This window comes from Staurois parvus, unplaced genomic scaffold (genome assembly GCF_062004578.1).
Source record: "Staurois parvus isolate SC_StPar_1 unplaced genomic scaffold, SC_StPar_1.0 ptg000286l, whole genome shotgun sequence".
Classification (NCBI taxonomy): Eukaryota; Metazoa; Chordata; class Amphibia; order Anura; family Ranidae; genus Staurois; species Staurois parvus.
This window is the reverse complement of record NW_028318082.1, coordinates 1,596,192-1,612,231: the sequence shown is the minus strand read 5'-3', so window position 1 is coordinate 1,612,231 and position 16,040 is coordinate 1,596,192. Positions and strand designations below refer to the sequence as shown.

The 16,040-nt window shown below is 36.9% G+C and overlaps 1 protein-coding gene and 1 long non-coding RNA gene across 7 annotated transcripts in view; one reads left to right on the top strand and one right to left on the bottom strand.

Annotated features, from left to right (window-relative positions):
• The window catches only part of CAMK2A (calcium/calmodulin dependent protein kinase II alpha), a 346,233-nt gene that overhangs the window by 276,715 nt on the left and 53,478 nt on the right, over positions 1-16,040 (top strand). For all 5 annotated transcript variants that reach the window (XM_089682134.1, XM_089682135.1, XM_089682136.1 and 2 more), the window contains exons 8-11: positions 1,840-1,923; positions 8,075-8,169; positions 12,870-12,992; positions 13,096-13,179. In XM_089682134.1, coding sequence (XP_089538260.1) covers positions 1,840-1,923; positions 8,075-8,169; positions 12,870-12,992; positions 13,096-13,179 — 386 coding nt within the window. The remainder of the gene's footprint in view (positions 1-1,839; positions 1,924-8,074; positions 8,170-12,869; positions 12,993-13,095; positions 13,180-16,040) is intronic.
• LOC149458503 (uncharacterized) overlaps positions 1-16,040 on the bottom strand; it is a 47,569-nt gene that overhangs the window by 24,418 nt on the left and 7,111 nt on the right. The gene's annotated exons all lie outside the window — the stretch shown is intronic.

Sequence of the window (16,040 nt, the reverse complement as noted above, 5' to 3'; positions counted from 1 at the left end):
TTATCATTATTTTAATTATTATTCACTTATCTGAGAACTTCATACGTTCTTTCAAAATCTATTGTAGATTCCCAACAATTACATTTTCCAGTGTGTTAGATTGAGCCAATCAGACTACCTTAATATTAAAATGTGTAGAAAGCCAACAACTTTTTCGTTTTGGATAAAGGTGGAAATGGCTAAGACCATTGTCAATTTTCTTGTTTTTGTCTGTGCCCATCGGGGAGATTACTCTTCATTTCCTGTCGTCAAGTCACAGCAGGAAGTAACAGTAGATCTCCTATTTTAGACAGATATCACAACAACAGATTTACCCAATGGAAAATCTGCCATTGTCTTTTTCCTGTGACAACTCAAAACTGATAAATTTCCCATCACTTTGTGTAGTGGAGACCAGACAGGGTTTCTAATCTTTCCACGTTCTATCCAAAATTATACAGAGAGTTGTGGCTTTACATTTGAATCTCTTCCCCCCACTGTATCAGTCCTGTTTTTGACATTGGCAGAACCACCATTCAAGAATTGATCCCAGAAAGAGCAAGGAGTAGATTAAGAATGTTTATAGCTGCCTCAGGAATAGAAAAACCCCAAAAACATTCACATTTTAATTGTAGTTTATTTCAGAGCAAGGAGTTAGAACATGTTTGTTTATTGGGGATTTTATGTTCATCCCTCCTAGATTGTAAACTCGAAAGAGTAGGGCCCTCGTGTGCTGTTTGTTGTTGTTGTACTGTTTCATGTATTGTCCCCCCCTCTATTGTACAGCGCTGAGCAAACCCTTTGCAACTATATAAACTCGATGTAATAATAATAATAATAATTTGGCAGCAGCTAATAGGAATTACCTGCTTTTCTGCTCTCCTACCTCATTCCGAGAATACTAGTTTTCTGGTAGGCTCTCACTTTATGACTTTCAAGTATGCAGACTGGAAAGTTAGTCTTATCTGCGTACTTGCTCCAATGCATCAGAAAGAACTAAACACAACTCAAACTGTGTGTGACAAATAGACAACTGGAGCCTCAATATTCTTTCAGTATAGATTTCCTTAAACACTCTCTAACTTCTGGATCATTAAAAGTGAATAAGAATTTCTAAAGTGATTATGACTTTTTTGTACCACCAAGTTCTTACACAGGTTTCACCTAAAGTCTAGCAGAGGTGCTGCATGGAACGCAAGGTGCTGCACTTAACTACTTCTGTAAACCTAAAAACTGCCATTGCTATGAGAAACACACACATCAACATCTTAGACAGATAAGTGAACTTCTGGTTTAAAATTAGTTACTTCTACTTGAAAACCTATATATATATTGGAAAGCCACTATTAAGATTAGCCAACAAGCACCGGTTCGAAAACTAGCAACAGCAACCAGTTCAGTGTTATGCATTACTCAAATTTCTTACCACTAGCTACCACCTGAACAACATGCAATTCTTGGTTTGTTCATATGGCACCAATTATTTGAGCAGTACTATGCCGCCATATAGAAGTACACAGTAGAGCAAATGCTGCTGGAAAGTTGATTTAAAATATTATATATTTTTTAAAAACCACAACACTTAGAGAAACTCAAACAGCAATGGGAAAAGCAGAATAATCTCTCCAAGACTATCTCTACAAACCTGCAGAAATATCTAACCCTGGTGAGAAATGAACTCAAAGCTGCAAGTCAAGAGTGATAATCATTTGTACAGCTTCAGTGAAATGCAATGTAGCCCTTAATAAGATTGATATATGATGGTAAAATATGTTATTGGTAGACACTGTTGTTTTCTGTCACACAGTTTTCTATTCTTTAGAAATATCACAACTTGGGTTTTTTTTGTTTTAATGAAAGGATTTGCTGGAACGCCGGGCTACCTCTCCCCAGAAGTGCTAAGGAAAGATCCCTATGGAAAGGCTGTTGATTTATGGGCCTGCGGTAATATATAACTAAGCTTTGTTGGTTATACTAATCTATCTATCTATCTCTCTATCTCCTCTATTTCTATCTATCCCCTCTATTTCTATCTATCTATCTATCTATCTATCTATTTATTAATCTATGTATCTGTCTATCTATCTTTCATCTATCCATCTATTGATCATCTATTTATTCTGTCTTAAGAGTCTTTCTAAATTATTCTACCTTTTTCTCTACAGATACCCACATTTACTGTATCTCTCCACTTATCCATGCAGTAATTTAACAACTTGCATCTCTTCAACCTATTTCAGTTACAAATTGATATGGTTTAATGGTAGTTCTTTACACAGGTCTGCAAAAAAAATTTTTTCAAGAGCTGTTTTGGTTATTCCACGTAATCTTTATGTTTTTTTGGTGCGCTGAATCCGAAAATGACCTCCATTTTGTCATAGGACATCACGTTTCCTGACAATTTAGGTAACTATGTTAAATAAGGCAATACCTCACAATAAATGGAAATAGACTTATAAAATTTAAGTTTTATATAAATTTTTTCATGAAAATCCTTTTTTGAACTGAAATGAGCTCACCTACACACACTAAACCTGTGAGGCTCCTCTTGGTGCATTTACGCTTGTGAATAGCATCTGGAATGTCTCTCTGAAGCATCCAACAGTAGTCTGCCATCATTGTAATGCTCCATTTTCCCTGGTATCTCCTTTCCATCTCTTTAATGTCTTGGTGGAATCGTTCACCTTGTTCCTCACTCACAGCTCCCAAATTTTCAGGAAAGTAATCAAGGTGGGACTGGAGGAAATGCACTTTCAAACTCATCAGGCAACCTAAAGCTTGAAATGCTTTCAGCATTCATCTGACGATCTTTTTGTAGTGAGGATCTTTGTTATTTCCTAAAAATTTCTGTACGACTTCTTTAAATGCAATCCACCCTTCTTTTGAGGATCTGTCATGGTATTGACAAACTCTTGATCAACTATAAGCCTTCTAATGTCTGGTCAGACAAACACACCTTCCTTCAATTTTGCGTCCGACAGGCCTGGAAACTTGGTGACCAAGTATTTGAAGCATTCTCCATCTCTTGGAAGTGATTTTACAAATTGCTTCATCAATCCCAATTTTATGTGGAGAGGTGGTAGAAGAACTTTATGGGAAGGTACCAAAGTTTCTCGGAGGACATTTTTTTCACCGACTGTTAGCACTAGAGATGAGCGAATTATTCAAAAATTCGATTCGGCTGATTCGCCGAATTTGAGGAAGAAATTCGATTCGATGCGAATTTATTCGCTGCGAATTTAACTTATAAAAAGGGTTTCTAGGCTTCAGAGAGCCTTTATATTAGTGCAGAACACTGTACCTTTAATTTAAATGCCCTTGGAGATGAGGAAGGAGAAGGAGAAGGATGAGAAGAAGGAGAAGGAGAAGGATGAGAAGAAGGAGAAGGAGAAGGATGAGAAGAAGGAGAAGGATGAGAAGAAGGAGAAGGATGAGAAGAAGGAGAAGGAGAAGGTGAAGGAGAAGGAGAAGGAGAAGGATGAGAAGAAGGAGAAGGATGAGAAGAAGGAGAAGGAGAAGGATGAGAAGAAGGAGAAGGATGAGAAGAAGGAGAAGGAGAAGGATGAGAAGAAGGAGAAGGATGAGAAGAAGGAGAAGGAGAAGGATGAGAAGAAGGAGAAGGATGAGAAGAAGGAGAAGGATGAGAAGAAGGATGAGAAGAAGGAGAAGGATGAGAAGAAGGATGAGAAGAAGGAGAAGGATGAAAAGAAGAAGGATGAGAAGAAGAAGAAGGATGAGAAGAAGGAGAAGGATGAGAAGAAGAAGAAGGATGAGAAGAAGAAGAAGGATGAGAAGAAGAAGAAGGATGAGAAGAAGAAGAAGGATGAGAAGAAGGAGAAGGATGAGAAGAAGAAGAAGGATGAGAAGAAGAAGAAGGATGAGAAGAAGGAGAATTCCAAGCTGGCAAAAAGTGTATCTGCAGAGCTCCGCTATTTCTTAGCGGAGCTCTGCAGGTACACTTAGCGGAGCTCTGCAGATACACTTTTTGCCGGCTTGGAATTCTTATTTTCATCCTACTTCTTCTTCTTCTTCACCCTCATCCTCTTCTTCTTCTGAGGATGAGGATGAGGATGAAGAAGAAGAAGAAGAAGTAGGATGAAAATAAGAAGAATTCCAAGCCGGCAAAAAGTGTATCTGCAGAGCTCCGCTAAGTGTATCTGCAGAGCTCCGCTATTTCTGACAGTTCTCTGACATTCACTCCATACAGCGGTTGAAACATTGTATCTATTTGTTTCCATAAATGGAAACAAATAGATACAATGTTTCAACCGCTGTAAATGTGAATGTCAGAGAACTGTCAGAAATAGCGGAGCTCTGCAGATACACTTAGCGGAGCTCTGCAGATACACTTTTTGCCGGCTTAGAATTCTTCTTATTTTCATCCTCTTCTTCTTCTTCATCCTCATCCTCATCCTCAGAAGAAGAAGAAGAAGAGGATGAGGATGAAGAAGAAGAAGAAGTAGGATGAAAATAAGAAGAATTCCAAGCCGACAAAAAGTGTATCTGCAGAGCTCCTCTATTTCTGACAGATACACTTTTTGCCGGCTTGGAATTCTTCTTATTTTCATCCTACTTCTTCTTCTTCTTCATCCTCATCCTCTTCTTCTTCTTCTGAGGATGAGGATGAAGAAGAAGAAGAAGAAGAAGTAGGATGAAAATAAGAAGAATTCCAAGCCGGCAAAAAGTGTATCTGCAGAGCTCCGCTAAGTGTATCTGCAGAGCTCCGCTATTTCTGACAGTTCTCTGACATTCACTCCATACAGCGGTTGAAACATTGTATCTATTTGTTTCCATAAATGGAAACAAATAGATACAATGTTTCAACCGCTGTAAATGTGAATGTCAGAGAACTGTCAGAAATAGCGGAGCTCTGCAGATACACTCATGAAGAAGAAAAGAAGAATGAGAAGAATGAAAAGAAGAATGAAAAGAAGAAGAATGAAAAGAAGAATGAGAAGAAGAATGAAAAGAAGAATGAAAAGAAGAATGAGAAGAATGAAAAGAAGAATGAGAAGAATGAAAAGAAGAAGAAGAAGAATGAAAAGAAGAAGAAGAATGAAAAGAAGAATGAAAAGAAGAAGAAGAAGAATGAAAAGAAGAAGAAGAATGAAAAGAAGAATGAAAAGAAGAAGAAGAATGAAAAGAAGAAGAAGAAGAATGAAAAGAAGAATGAGAAGAATGAAAAGAAGAAGAAGAAGAATGAAAAGAAGAATGAAAAGAAGAAGAAGAATGAAAAGAAGAAGAAGAAGAATGAAAAGAAGAAGAAGAATGAAAAGAAGAAGAAGAAGAATGAAAAGAAGAATGAGAAGAATGAAAAGATTCTTCTTCTTCTTCTTTTCAGTCTTCTTTTCATTCTTCTTCTTCTTTTCATTCTTCTTCTTCTTCTTTTCATTCTTCTTTTCATTCTTCTCATTCTTCTTTTCATTTTTCTCATTCTTCTTCTCATTATTCTTTTCATTCTTCTTCTCATTCTTCTTTTCATTCTTCTTCTTCTTTTCATTCTTCTTTTCATTCTTCTCATTCTTCTTTTCATTCTTCTTTTCATTCTTCTTCTCATTCTTCTTTTCATTCTTCTTCTTCTTTTCATTCTTCTTTTCATTCTTCTTCTCATTCTTCTTTTCATGAAGAAAAAAAGAAGAATGAGAAGAATGAAAAGAAGAATGAAAAGAAGAAGAATGAAAAGAAGAATGAGAAGAAGAATGAAAAGAAGAATGAGAAGAATGAAAAGAAGAATGAGAAGAATGAAAAGAAGAATGAAAAGAAGAAGAAGAAGAATGAAAAGAAGAAGAAGAATGAAAAGAAGAAGAAGAAGAATGAAAAGAAGAAGAAGAAGAATGAAAAGAAGAATGAAAAGAAGAAGAAGAATGAAAAGAAGAAGAAGAAGAAGAATGAAAAGAAGAATGAGAAGAATGAAAAGAAGAAGAAGAAGAATGAAAAGAAGAATGAAAAGAAGAAGAAGAATGAAAAGAAGAAGAAGAAGAATGAAAAGAAGAATGAAAAGAAGAAGAAGAATGAAAAGAAGAAGAAGAAGAATGAAAAGAAGAATGAGAAGAATGAAAAGATTCTTCTTCTTCTTCTTTTCATTCTTCTTTTCATTCTTCTTCTTCTTTTCATTCTTCTTCTTCTTCTTCTTTTCATTCTTCTTTTCATTCTTCTCATTCTTCTTTTCATTCTTCTCGTTCTTCTTTTCATTCTTCTTCTCATTCTTCTTTTCATTCTTCTTCTTCTTTTCATTCTTCTTTTCATTCTTCTCATTCTTCTTTTCATTCTTCTTCTCATTCTTCTTTTCATTCTTCTTCTTCTTTTCATTCTTCTTCTTTTCATTCTTCTTCTTCTTCTTTTCATTCTTCTTTTCATTCTTCTTTTCATTCTTCTCATTCTTCATCTCATTCTTCTTTTCATTCTTCTTCTTCTTCTTTTCATTCTTCTTCTTCTTCTTTTCATTCTTCTTTTCATTCTTCTCATTCTTCTTTTCATTCTTCTTTTCATTCTTCTTCTCATTCTTCTTTTCATGAAGAAGAAAAGAAGAATGAGAAGAATGAAAAGAAGAATGAAAAGAAGAAGAATGAAAAGAAGAATGAGAAGAAGAATGAAAAGAAGAATGAGAAGAATGAAAAGAAGAATGAAAAGAAGAAGTATTCCAGTACAGCAAAAAGTGTATCTGCAGAGAGCTCCGCTATTTCTGACAGTTCTCTGACAGTTCCTTCACATTTACAGCGGTTGAAACATTGTATCTATTTCCGAATAAAAACATCTGTATCCTAAATGGAAACAAATAGATACAATGTTTCAACCGCTGTACATGTGAAGGAACTGTCAGAGAACTGTCAGAAATAGCGGAGCTCTCTGCAGGGACACTTTTGCCGGCTGATCAGGAAAAATCCGATTCGCGCACCCGAAGTATGCTAATATTCGGATTCGCCGCGAATCAAATTTTTCCTGAAATTCGAAACGAATTCCACTTCGCCTGGTTTGATTCGCTCATCTCTAGTTAGCACCCTCGGCTGCCAACTCTTCTTGGTCCAGTGATTTTGTCGGTCTCAAATGTCCCATAGACACAGAAAACAAGGGTATTTGGTATCCCACCCACTGGATTCTTCAGGAAAGATTAACCCCTTCTACCATTAGAAGCACAGACTCAGGGTTGAGGCTTACACATACAGCATGCTGCTGAGTATCCCAGTAGTCAGACATTTCACTCAGAGCAGCACTTGTATTCACCCCCTTTGCAGGGGGGGAGGGGCATTGATTGTTTGCCTGCAAATAACAACAAAGGGCCAGAAGAGAACTAGGGAAATGAGGAAATAGAATTTTGTTTCCCTAAAACTTGCTTAGCTTATGTATATATTGCTGACCATCAGATTTACAGTGCTATATTTTTTTTTACATAACTCGGACAACCCCTTTAAGGTTTTTTTGACATTTTATATGTTAAATGCACTTATGTGAATTAATTAATAGTAATTTGGACTTTAAATTTGGTTAAAACCCCATAATATAAAAAAAATACCAAAAATTAAAAAAATTTGATAAATTTGAAGACAATTTTGCATTTTGTGGCAAATCATAACATCTAGGAGTTTTTTCAATATTTTATTTGTTTTCAGCACACCAAAATACATGAAAATTAGATGAAAATAATCAAACAACTTTTTAGTCGCAGACCTGTGTAACAGGAGGACTGTGATCTTAGTGAATCCATAGTGTCTATTTTTGTGATATCTTCTGTTGTCAGCCAATAATATACCATGATAACTGTCTGACTGGCTTTCTTTCTATGTGACATGTATAATCTGAAAGTAAGAAGCAGACCTGGCATATAAAGCACCATTACCCAAGACCCAACCTTCATTTGTGAATGTGACCATACCTTGTCTGGGCTTTCCTTTAAATATTATTAGGAGCTAATACCATTACCCAAGACTATCACATAGGGCCCAGCCTCAAAATGTGTATATAAGCTGCAATGAACTTTACTGATTGAGGCTGAGCAGTCCAATAATAGCCAGATTTCACTCCAGATCTCTCCAAATATCACCTTTATTTACAGTCAATTGTATATTCTGATCATTGCATCAATTTCCTTTTCCATTAGGAGTTATTCTATACATCTTACTTGTTGGCTACCCACCTTTTTGGGATGAAGATCAGCACAGGCTGTATCAGCAGATCAAAGCAGGAGCTTACGATGTAAGTAAATCTACTGGACAAAATTCCGGTTTATCTTACTGAGCTGCGTATGTTGACATAATGGCTAAAAAATGTGGGAAACCATAAAAAAAGCTATTGGATAAGAAGATTATTGTAAGGTAGTTGTAAGATTTTGTTCTGAACTGTTTTGATGTTATATACAAAAACATTCAGTAAATATATTACTATGCAAGACTGGTGGTCTGTATAGACAAATGTTTATGATAACAGTTTACAAAGGTATCTGGGAAAACAGACCTTAGTCCTCAACTTAGACTTGAAGAAGAGCAGGGAACAGGCGTAACACTGCAAATGTAGGATTCATTTAGCAGGACTCAGAAATAGCACTTGATATATAGATACAGTGGGATCGAAAGTTTGGGCACCCCAGCTAAAAATTTGTATTAATGTGCATAAAGAAGCCAAGGAAAGATGGAAAAATCTCCAAAAGGCATCAAATTACAGATTATACATTCTTATAATATGTCAACAAAAGTTAGATTTTATTTCCATCATTTACACTTTCAAAATAACAGAAAACAAAAAAATGTGTCTGCAAAAGTTTGGGCACCCTGCAGAATTTATAGCATGCACTGCCCCCTATGCCAAGCTGAGACCTGCCAGTGTCATGGATTGTTCTCAATCATCTCAATCATCGTCTGGGAAGACCAGGTGATGTCAATCTCAAAGGTTTTAAATGCCCAGACTCATCTGACCTTGCCCCAACAATCAGCACCATGGGTTCTTCTAAGCAGTTGTCTAGAAAACTGAAACTGAAAATAGTTGACGCTCACAAAGCTGGAGAAGGCTATAAGAAGATAGCAAAGCGTTTTCAGATGTCAATATCCTCTGTTCGGAATGTAATTAAGAAATGGCAGTCATTATGAACAGTGGAAGTTAAAGCAAGATCTGGAAGACCAAGAAAAATATCAGACAGAACAGCTCGCAGGATTGTGAGAAAAACAATTCAAAACCCACGTTTGACTGCACGATCCCTCCAGAAAGATCTGGCAGACACTGGAGTTGTGGTACACTATTCCACTATAAAGAGATACTTGTACAAATATGGTCTTCATGGAAGAGTCATCAGAAGAAAACCTCTTCTACGTCCTCACCACAAAAATCATCGTTTGAACTTTGCAAATGAACATATAGACAAGCCTGATGCATTTTGGAAATAAGTTCTGTGGACCGATGAGGTTAAAATTGAACTTTTTGGCCGGAATGAGCAAAGGTACGTTTGGAGAAGAAGGGGCACAGAATTTAATGAAAAGAACCTCTGTCCAACTGTTAAGCATGGGTTTGGGTCAATCATGCTTTGGGGTTGTGTTGCAGCCAGTGGCACAGGGAACATCTCACGAGTAGAAGGAAAAATGGATTCAATAAAATTTCAGCAAATTTTGGATGGTAACTTGATGCCATCTGTGAAAAAGCTGAAGTTAAACAGAGGATGGCTTCTACAAATGGATAATGATCCTAAACACACCTCGAAATCCACGGGGGAATAAAAAAAGGGGCGTAAACTGAAGGTTTTGCCATGGCCTTCACAATCTCCTGACCTCAACATAATTGAAAATCTACGGATAGACCTTAAAAGAGCAGTGCGTGACAGACAGCCCAGAAATCTCAAAGAACTGGAAGACTTTTGTAAGGAAGAATGGGCAAAGATACCTCAAACAAGAATTGAAAGACTCTTGGCTGGCTACAAAAAGCGTTTACAAGCTGTGATACTTGCCAAAGGGGGCAGTACAAGATATTAACTCTGCCATTTTTTTGTTTTCTGTTATTTTGAAAGGGTAAATGATGGAAATAAAATAAAATCTAACTTTTGTTGACACTAAGAATGTCTAATCTGTAATTTGATGCCTTTTGGAGATTTTTCCATCTTTCCTTGGCTTCTTTATGCACATTAATACAAATTTTTAGCTGGGGTGCCCAAACCTTTGATCCCCACTGTATATAGAGAGTCCATATTTCTACAGATAACCAGTCCTAAAACCCCATATTATTAACTGCAAGGCACTAGACATGTGCAAAATGAAAACAAATAGTTTTTTTTTGTTTTGTTTTGACTTTGACTGATTTCGTTTAGAGAGTCCATATTTCTACAGATAACCAGTCCTGAAACCAGATCTTATTGCATGCAAGGCACTAGACATGTGCAAGATGAAAACATTTATTTTGTTTCATTTCATTTCATTATTTGACTCATTTCATTTTGTTTGATTAGTTAAATTCGTTTAATTCATTTTTCAGAATTTGTTTCCTTTATTCGAATTCAACTGAATTTGAAATTGTGAATAAATTTGAAAATAATTTTAACGGATTCAAAAATAATTTGATTGGATTCGAAAGCAATTCTAACAGATTAGAAAATAATTCTAACAAGTTCAATAATAATTCTAAGGTTACAATCCATAATCCACAATCCATATATGGTTTTTATGGTATATGGGCTATGGTATATGCATGACCATATCGGAAATTTCTATTTCTGCTAAATTTTCACAGTGCCTTTGTTGATCACTACTCAAGTCACAATAGGGCAGTTCACAATTTTCTGTAAAGTATTTTAGTCTTTTCTAAGCTATTCTATTCTTTTATATTCTTTTATACTATATTCTAACATATTCTGTTTAAATTCAAATTCATTCTATTCAAAATTTGCATTTTGGAAGGCAGTTGTATTCTTTTTATTTTATTTTATTCTATTGTTTTTCTATACTATTCTATTCTATTCTATTCTTTGATTCTTTATTCTAATCTTTTCTATTCTTTTCTATCCTATTCTTTGATTTGCTATTCTATTCTAATCTTTTCTATTATTTTCTATCCTATTCTTTGATTTGCTATTCTATTCTAATCTTTTCTATTTTTTTCTATTCTAATTGATTCTATCCTATTCCTTTTTTTCTATTCTATTTTGCTCTGTTTTACTCTATTATTTTCTACTGTATTCTGTTCTATTCTTTTATGTTCTATTCTGTTCTTTTTCCTCTATTCTTTTCTATTCTATTATTTTCTATTCTGTTCTGTTCTTTCCTATTTCTTTATTTTCTGTTCTATTTTATTCTATTCTTGTTTTCAAAATCGAATTTGTTTTCAAATTTGTTTTCGAATTTGTTTGCGAATGTGTTTTTCAAATTTGAATCAATTCGAATTTCAGCCAAATTTTGTTTCATTATTTCAGATTAGTTTAAATTCATTACTATTGTAATTCGGAATTTGGATACATCTGAATCTTTGTATAACAGAAAATGTGTCCGAATTTCAATTCGGAATGAAACAAACTGCACATGTCTAAAAAGCACTAAGGGGTGCTTGTGATCTAAAGTAACTGTCTTAGTGTCCTTTTAGTTGGACAAGGACAGGCACAAGCTAAATCTGGAGGATGCTTGCTTGATATAACTTATATTGCCTGGATGAAGTCAGCAAAGCAGAGAAAGATGTGGTCCACTGGCAGTCATGGATAAAATGCCTCAGTTTAGCAAGGTTTCCATGTGTGCTAAGGAAGAAATTATACAATGAAAATGGTATCTATATGCCTTTCCTCTGCTATTGGAGATTTTTGTAAGCTATGCTGGTCGAGCCACTGTATGTTATTGTCCCACTTATTGCAAGCATAAGAGGTATGAGAGAGTCGCAACCAGCTCAGTCAAGTTTACAACCAACAGATGAAGCAAAGGGAAAACTACAAGAAAAACAACAAAATTCCACAGCATCATACCAAACTAATTAGCAGGACTAATAACAATTATTATTATACAGGATTTATATAGCGCCAACAGTTTGTGCAGCGCTTTACAAAATGCAGGTAGACATAATAGTTCCAATAAAATTTGGTACAAGAGGAAACAGAGGGCCCTGCTCGTTAGAGCTTAGAATCTAGGAGGAAGGGTCAAGTGATACAAAAGGTAATAGCTCTGGGGGACGAGCTGCTGGAGGAAATAAAAGACAGTTTACTAGTTAGAAGCAGGATAGGCTTCTTTAAAGAGAATGGTTTTCAGGGATCGTCTAAAAGTGGATAGGTTAGGGGATAGTTGGACAGATTGGGGTAGGGAGTTCCATAGGATGGGAGAAGTTCGGGAGAAGTCCTGGAGACAAGCATCTAAAACATGCATCTAAAATCAGGATGTAATGACTTACTTGGGTCCATTCCTCAAAATATGTGAATATGTGGTGCTTTTGTAAGTCTTTGTACTGTAACCTATAGGAGTCCTAACATAAGTAGGAAATAATACCGGTAACAAACCTAAAATTTTACTATCTACAGCAAAGACACTACTACACCCTGTGGTTACATGTAGATAAGGAACAGGGGGCCTAATTTGCCTTTACATCTACATTTGCCCAGCTACCAGTGCTAAAGGAATTCAAGCCAAGAAACATTGTTTGACTGCTGCTGCATTTAAGGTCTTGGGAAATCTTTTAACAATGACCAGGGGTGGACTGACCATTTGAGCACTCGGGCACTGCCCGAGGGCCCGGGTCAGTAGGGGGCCCCATGAGATGCCTCTGGTACCTTTCATTGGCTTTTTCATAGGCTTTTTTGGGTGTGGGCGAGGATACAGGGGCCCCATAATCTCCTATTGCCCGGGGGCCCCATGAGTTGTCAGTCCGCCCCTGACAATGACTCTTTTTTTTTACAATTGTATTGTAAGCAGTAATAAAACTTGTTCTTTCCCCCTTTCATCGATCAGTTTCCTTCCCCTGAGTGGGACACAGTAACTCCAGAAGCAAAGGACCTCATTAACAAGATGTTGACCATAAACCCCTCAAAAAGAATAACTGCTGCTGAAGCACTGAAACACCCATGGATTTCCGTGAGTGGATCCTTCTTTCACTACCAGAACCATTATCTAATCCCTCATATACTTATCTTTACCGTCTGTGTGTAGATACTGAATTTGATCATTTCTCTTTCAGCACCGTTCTACAGTGGCTTCCTGTATGCACAGACAGGAGACAGTCGACTGCCTGAAGAAGTTCAATGCCAGGAGGAAGCTGAAGGTACATATTGAACTATAATCATGAGAAAGAACTATTCAGTCATCTCTGAAAAGTAGATTATTAAGTTATTTTTCCTCTTCCCAGGGTTATATGTGCAATATACTCATAGGTCAGTGCCTGGGAAAGAAGGTTTATAAGGGGAACACAACACCAATGAATTGTGGTTGCTTTACATTAAGGCCATTAGTACTTGGTGGTGCCGCTCCAGGCTGAGGTGTAGGGCCTCATTGGCACTCGGGATAGTAGGGATGCCAGCATGAGAAAAACTCATCCAGTGAGCAATGAACATTTAAGCATGAAATTGCTGCTCACCATAGCAAATCCAAGTGTGGATGCATAGATGTGAAAGCCTCAGTCAATGCTGCTCCTCACGCCATGCCCCCTGACATGTTTCGCCCCATTCACTGGGACTTAATCATAGGGGTCCTACATGTTCTCCCTTGTCCTGCTACCTCTGGGTATTTGTGTGAAAATACAGCAAAAGAACAGTAAAAGAAAAGTGGAGTTACAAAACTCTTTTGAAGCTCAGCCAACCTAAAACCTTTTTTCCTATGTTCTTTTTTAGTAATCTATACACTTAAACCAGCTCAGTGGCACTTGCCACCCAGACCACCCTGGCTGATCCTAAAGTTGTGGACTTCTGATATTCCAAGACAAACTTCCCAATAGGCAGCTGGCACTCTCCTTATTTTTGTCCACCTCCCTGAGTCACTCATTCATTGATGGGCAGTCTTACCTGCTAATCATGAGACATGGGATGTGGGAAGGTGCACAGCCAAATGTCAACTTCCTAGGAGAATTCAATCTTTGTATAAGAGAGAAAACATTTTAAGGGCCCATGGGTTGTACTGCATGGACCAGGGGCGGACTAAACATTTGGAAACTCGGGCAGTGCCCGAGGGCCCGGGGTCAGTAGGGGGCCCTATGAGATGCCCCTGGTACCTTTTTCATAGGCTTTTTTGAGTTAGGGCAAGGACACAGGGGCCCCATGATCCCCTATTGCCCGGGGGCCCCATGAGTTGTCAGTCCGCCCCTGGCATGGACTGAATCTTTGAGGGATGAAAAAGGTGCTGCTGCCAGTTCAGACACAAAAGCACACACACTATGCTGGCTCCAGTAGTTTTTGAAATGGTATTAATGTGTCAAAAAGGAGTGGATTCTGTGTTCATGTTTCAAAACAACCTTGCCCCTTTACATTTAAACCCACTCAGTCTCCCTTATTCTGTTAGCCCCCCAGATGGCAATATACCCTATGCCTGTCCCTGCACAAGGAAACTAACAACAAAAAAACCTTTGTGGTGTTTATTGTAATCTGAAATCATATTTCCGCTGTGACATTTAGAGTAATCCCACACAAGTATTCTCAGGAATCCTTTCTTTGTATGGAGTGTTCTAATTATGAAGCTGTAAATACGGAAGCATTGTACATTTGTAGCTTTGGCAGAGCAATAGAGAATATTGTGCAGTGATTTTCTATTTACCCTGGATCACTTTCAACAATGTGGGGTATTAGCAGATTATTAACACTATCGCTTTATTCATAGGAGTCCGTAAATCATTCTGTAGGCTGTAAGTGATGAAATGTGCCAAGTTGTATGTCCTCTAAGCCACAATTTAATGCTTTATTTATATTAAAGGAAGTACATGATCAGTATAGAATCATTATATTACTTTGTATAGGCCCCCAGCATGCATAACTTCTTGTTGTATAATCGCAGTACATTTTGTTTTAAGATCGTGTTATACACAGATTTGTTTATTAGAAAAAGAAATAAGCTAAGTGTCCTGGATGCCCTGTTTATTAAAATGAGGATATTATTAAAATAATTAAAACCAAAATGACAAAAAAAAAACAACTTAAACAAGCACACAGCGTGTGTAATCCAAACATCAAAAATGTGAAGTATCTATACAGTATATCCAAAGCCAAACTTTTTTTTTTTTTTTACACAATTTTGGATAGGCTTGTAAATTGTTCCCATATTGTGATGAAGCAGAAGCCAAAAAAAAATTACCAAAACCAGGTTGAATTTCAGACCCATTTCTTTTCTCAATATAGATTTAGAAATATTCACAAAGATCCTTAACTGGGATACTACTACTACAAACTGGATTCGTCCTCCCTAGGCAAGCAAAATACTTTATCTTACTTACCCTACCCAGAAATGCTCACAAGAAATATTCCCACAGTCCATTGATATGGAAAAAGCCTTTGACATGATATCCTAGCCATATACATTAATGGGGAGGGGGTTTCAAGGAAAACTTCCTAAGTGGCTGGTAGCTACTTACATGACCTAGTTACATGACCAACCCTGAGATACATGGTAAGATACTGTAGATACCAATCTAATCAATTTCAGGGATTCACATTTTTCCCACTTCTCTTCATCAGCACAGAGATATCAAGGGCCTAGACATAGTTTGCCTAAACAAACTTACTATGTTTATTAATGATATTTTCTTTATTACTTAACCCCACATCTTATTCCCTTGCCAACTGCAAACTTTGAACAAATTTACTGCAGTCTCTAAAGCTATAAATGTCTCATTGAATCCAGAAACCCTCCAGTCAGCGCAATGAAGCTTTACTTTCAGTTGGACCAGTCACCCCCCCTACTTAGGCATTCATCTTACTCTAACATGTGACTCATCATACAGGGCAAGCTTTCTTCCATTCATCTGCATATTTAGTACATTGTTGGAGAGCTGTAACCCCTACCACATATCTTGACAGGCAAATAAATGCCATAAACATGACTAACCTTCCTAAGTTGCTTACTCTTTTGAGTGCTACCAGTAAGGGTTGCTCTCTCCAAAACATATTAATGCACTTTATATAGGGCACCACAAGACCCAGA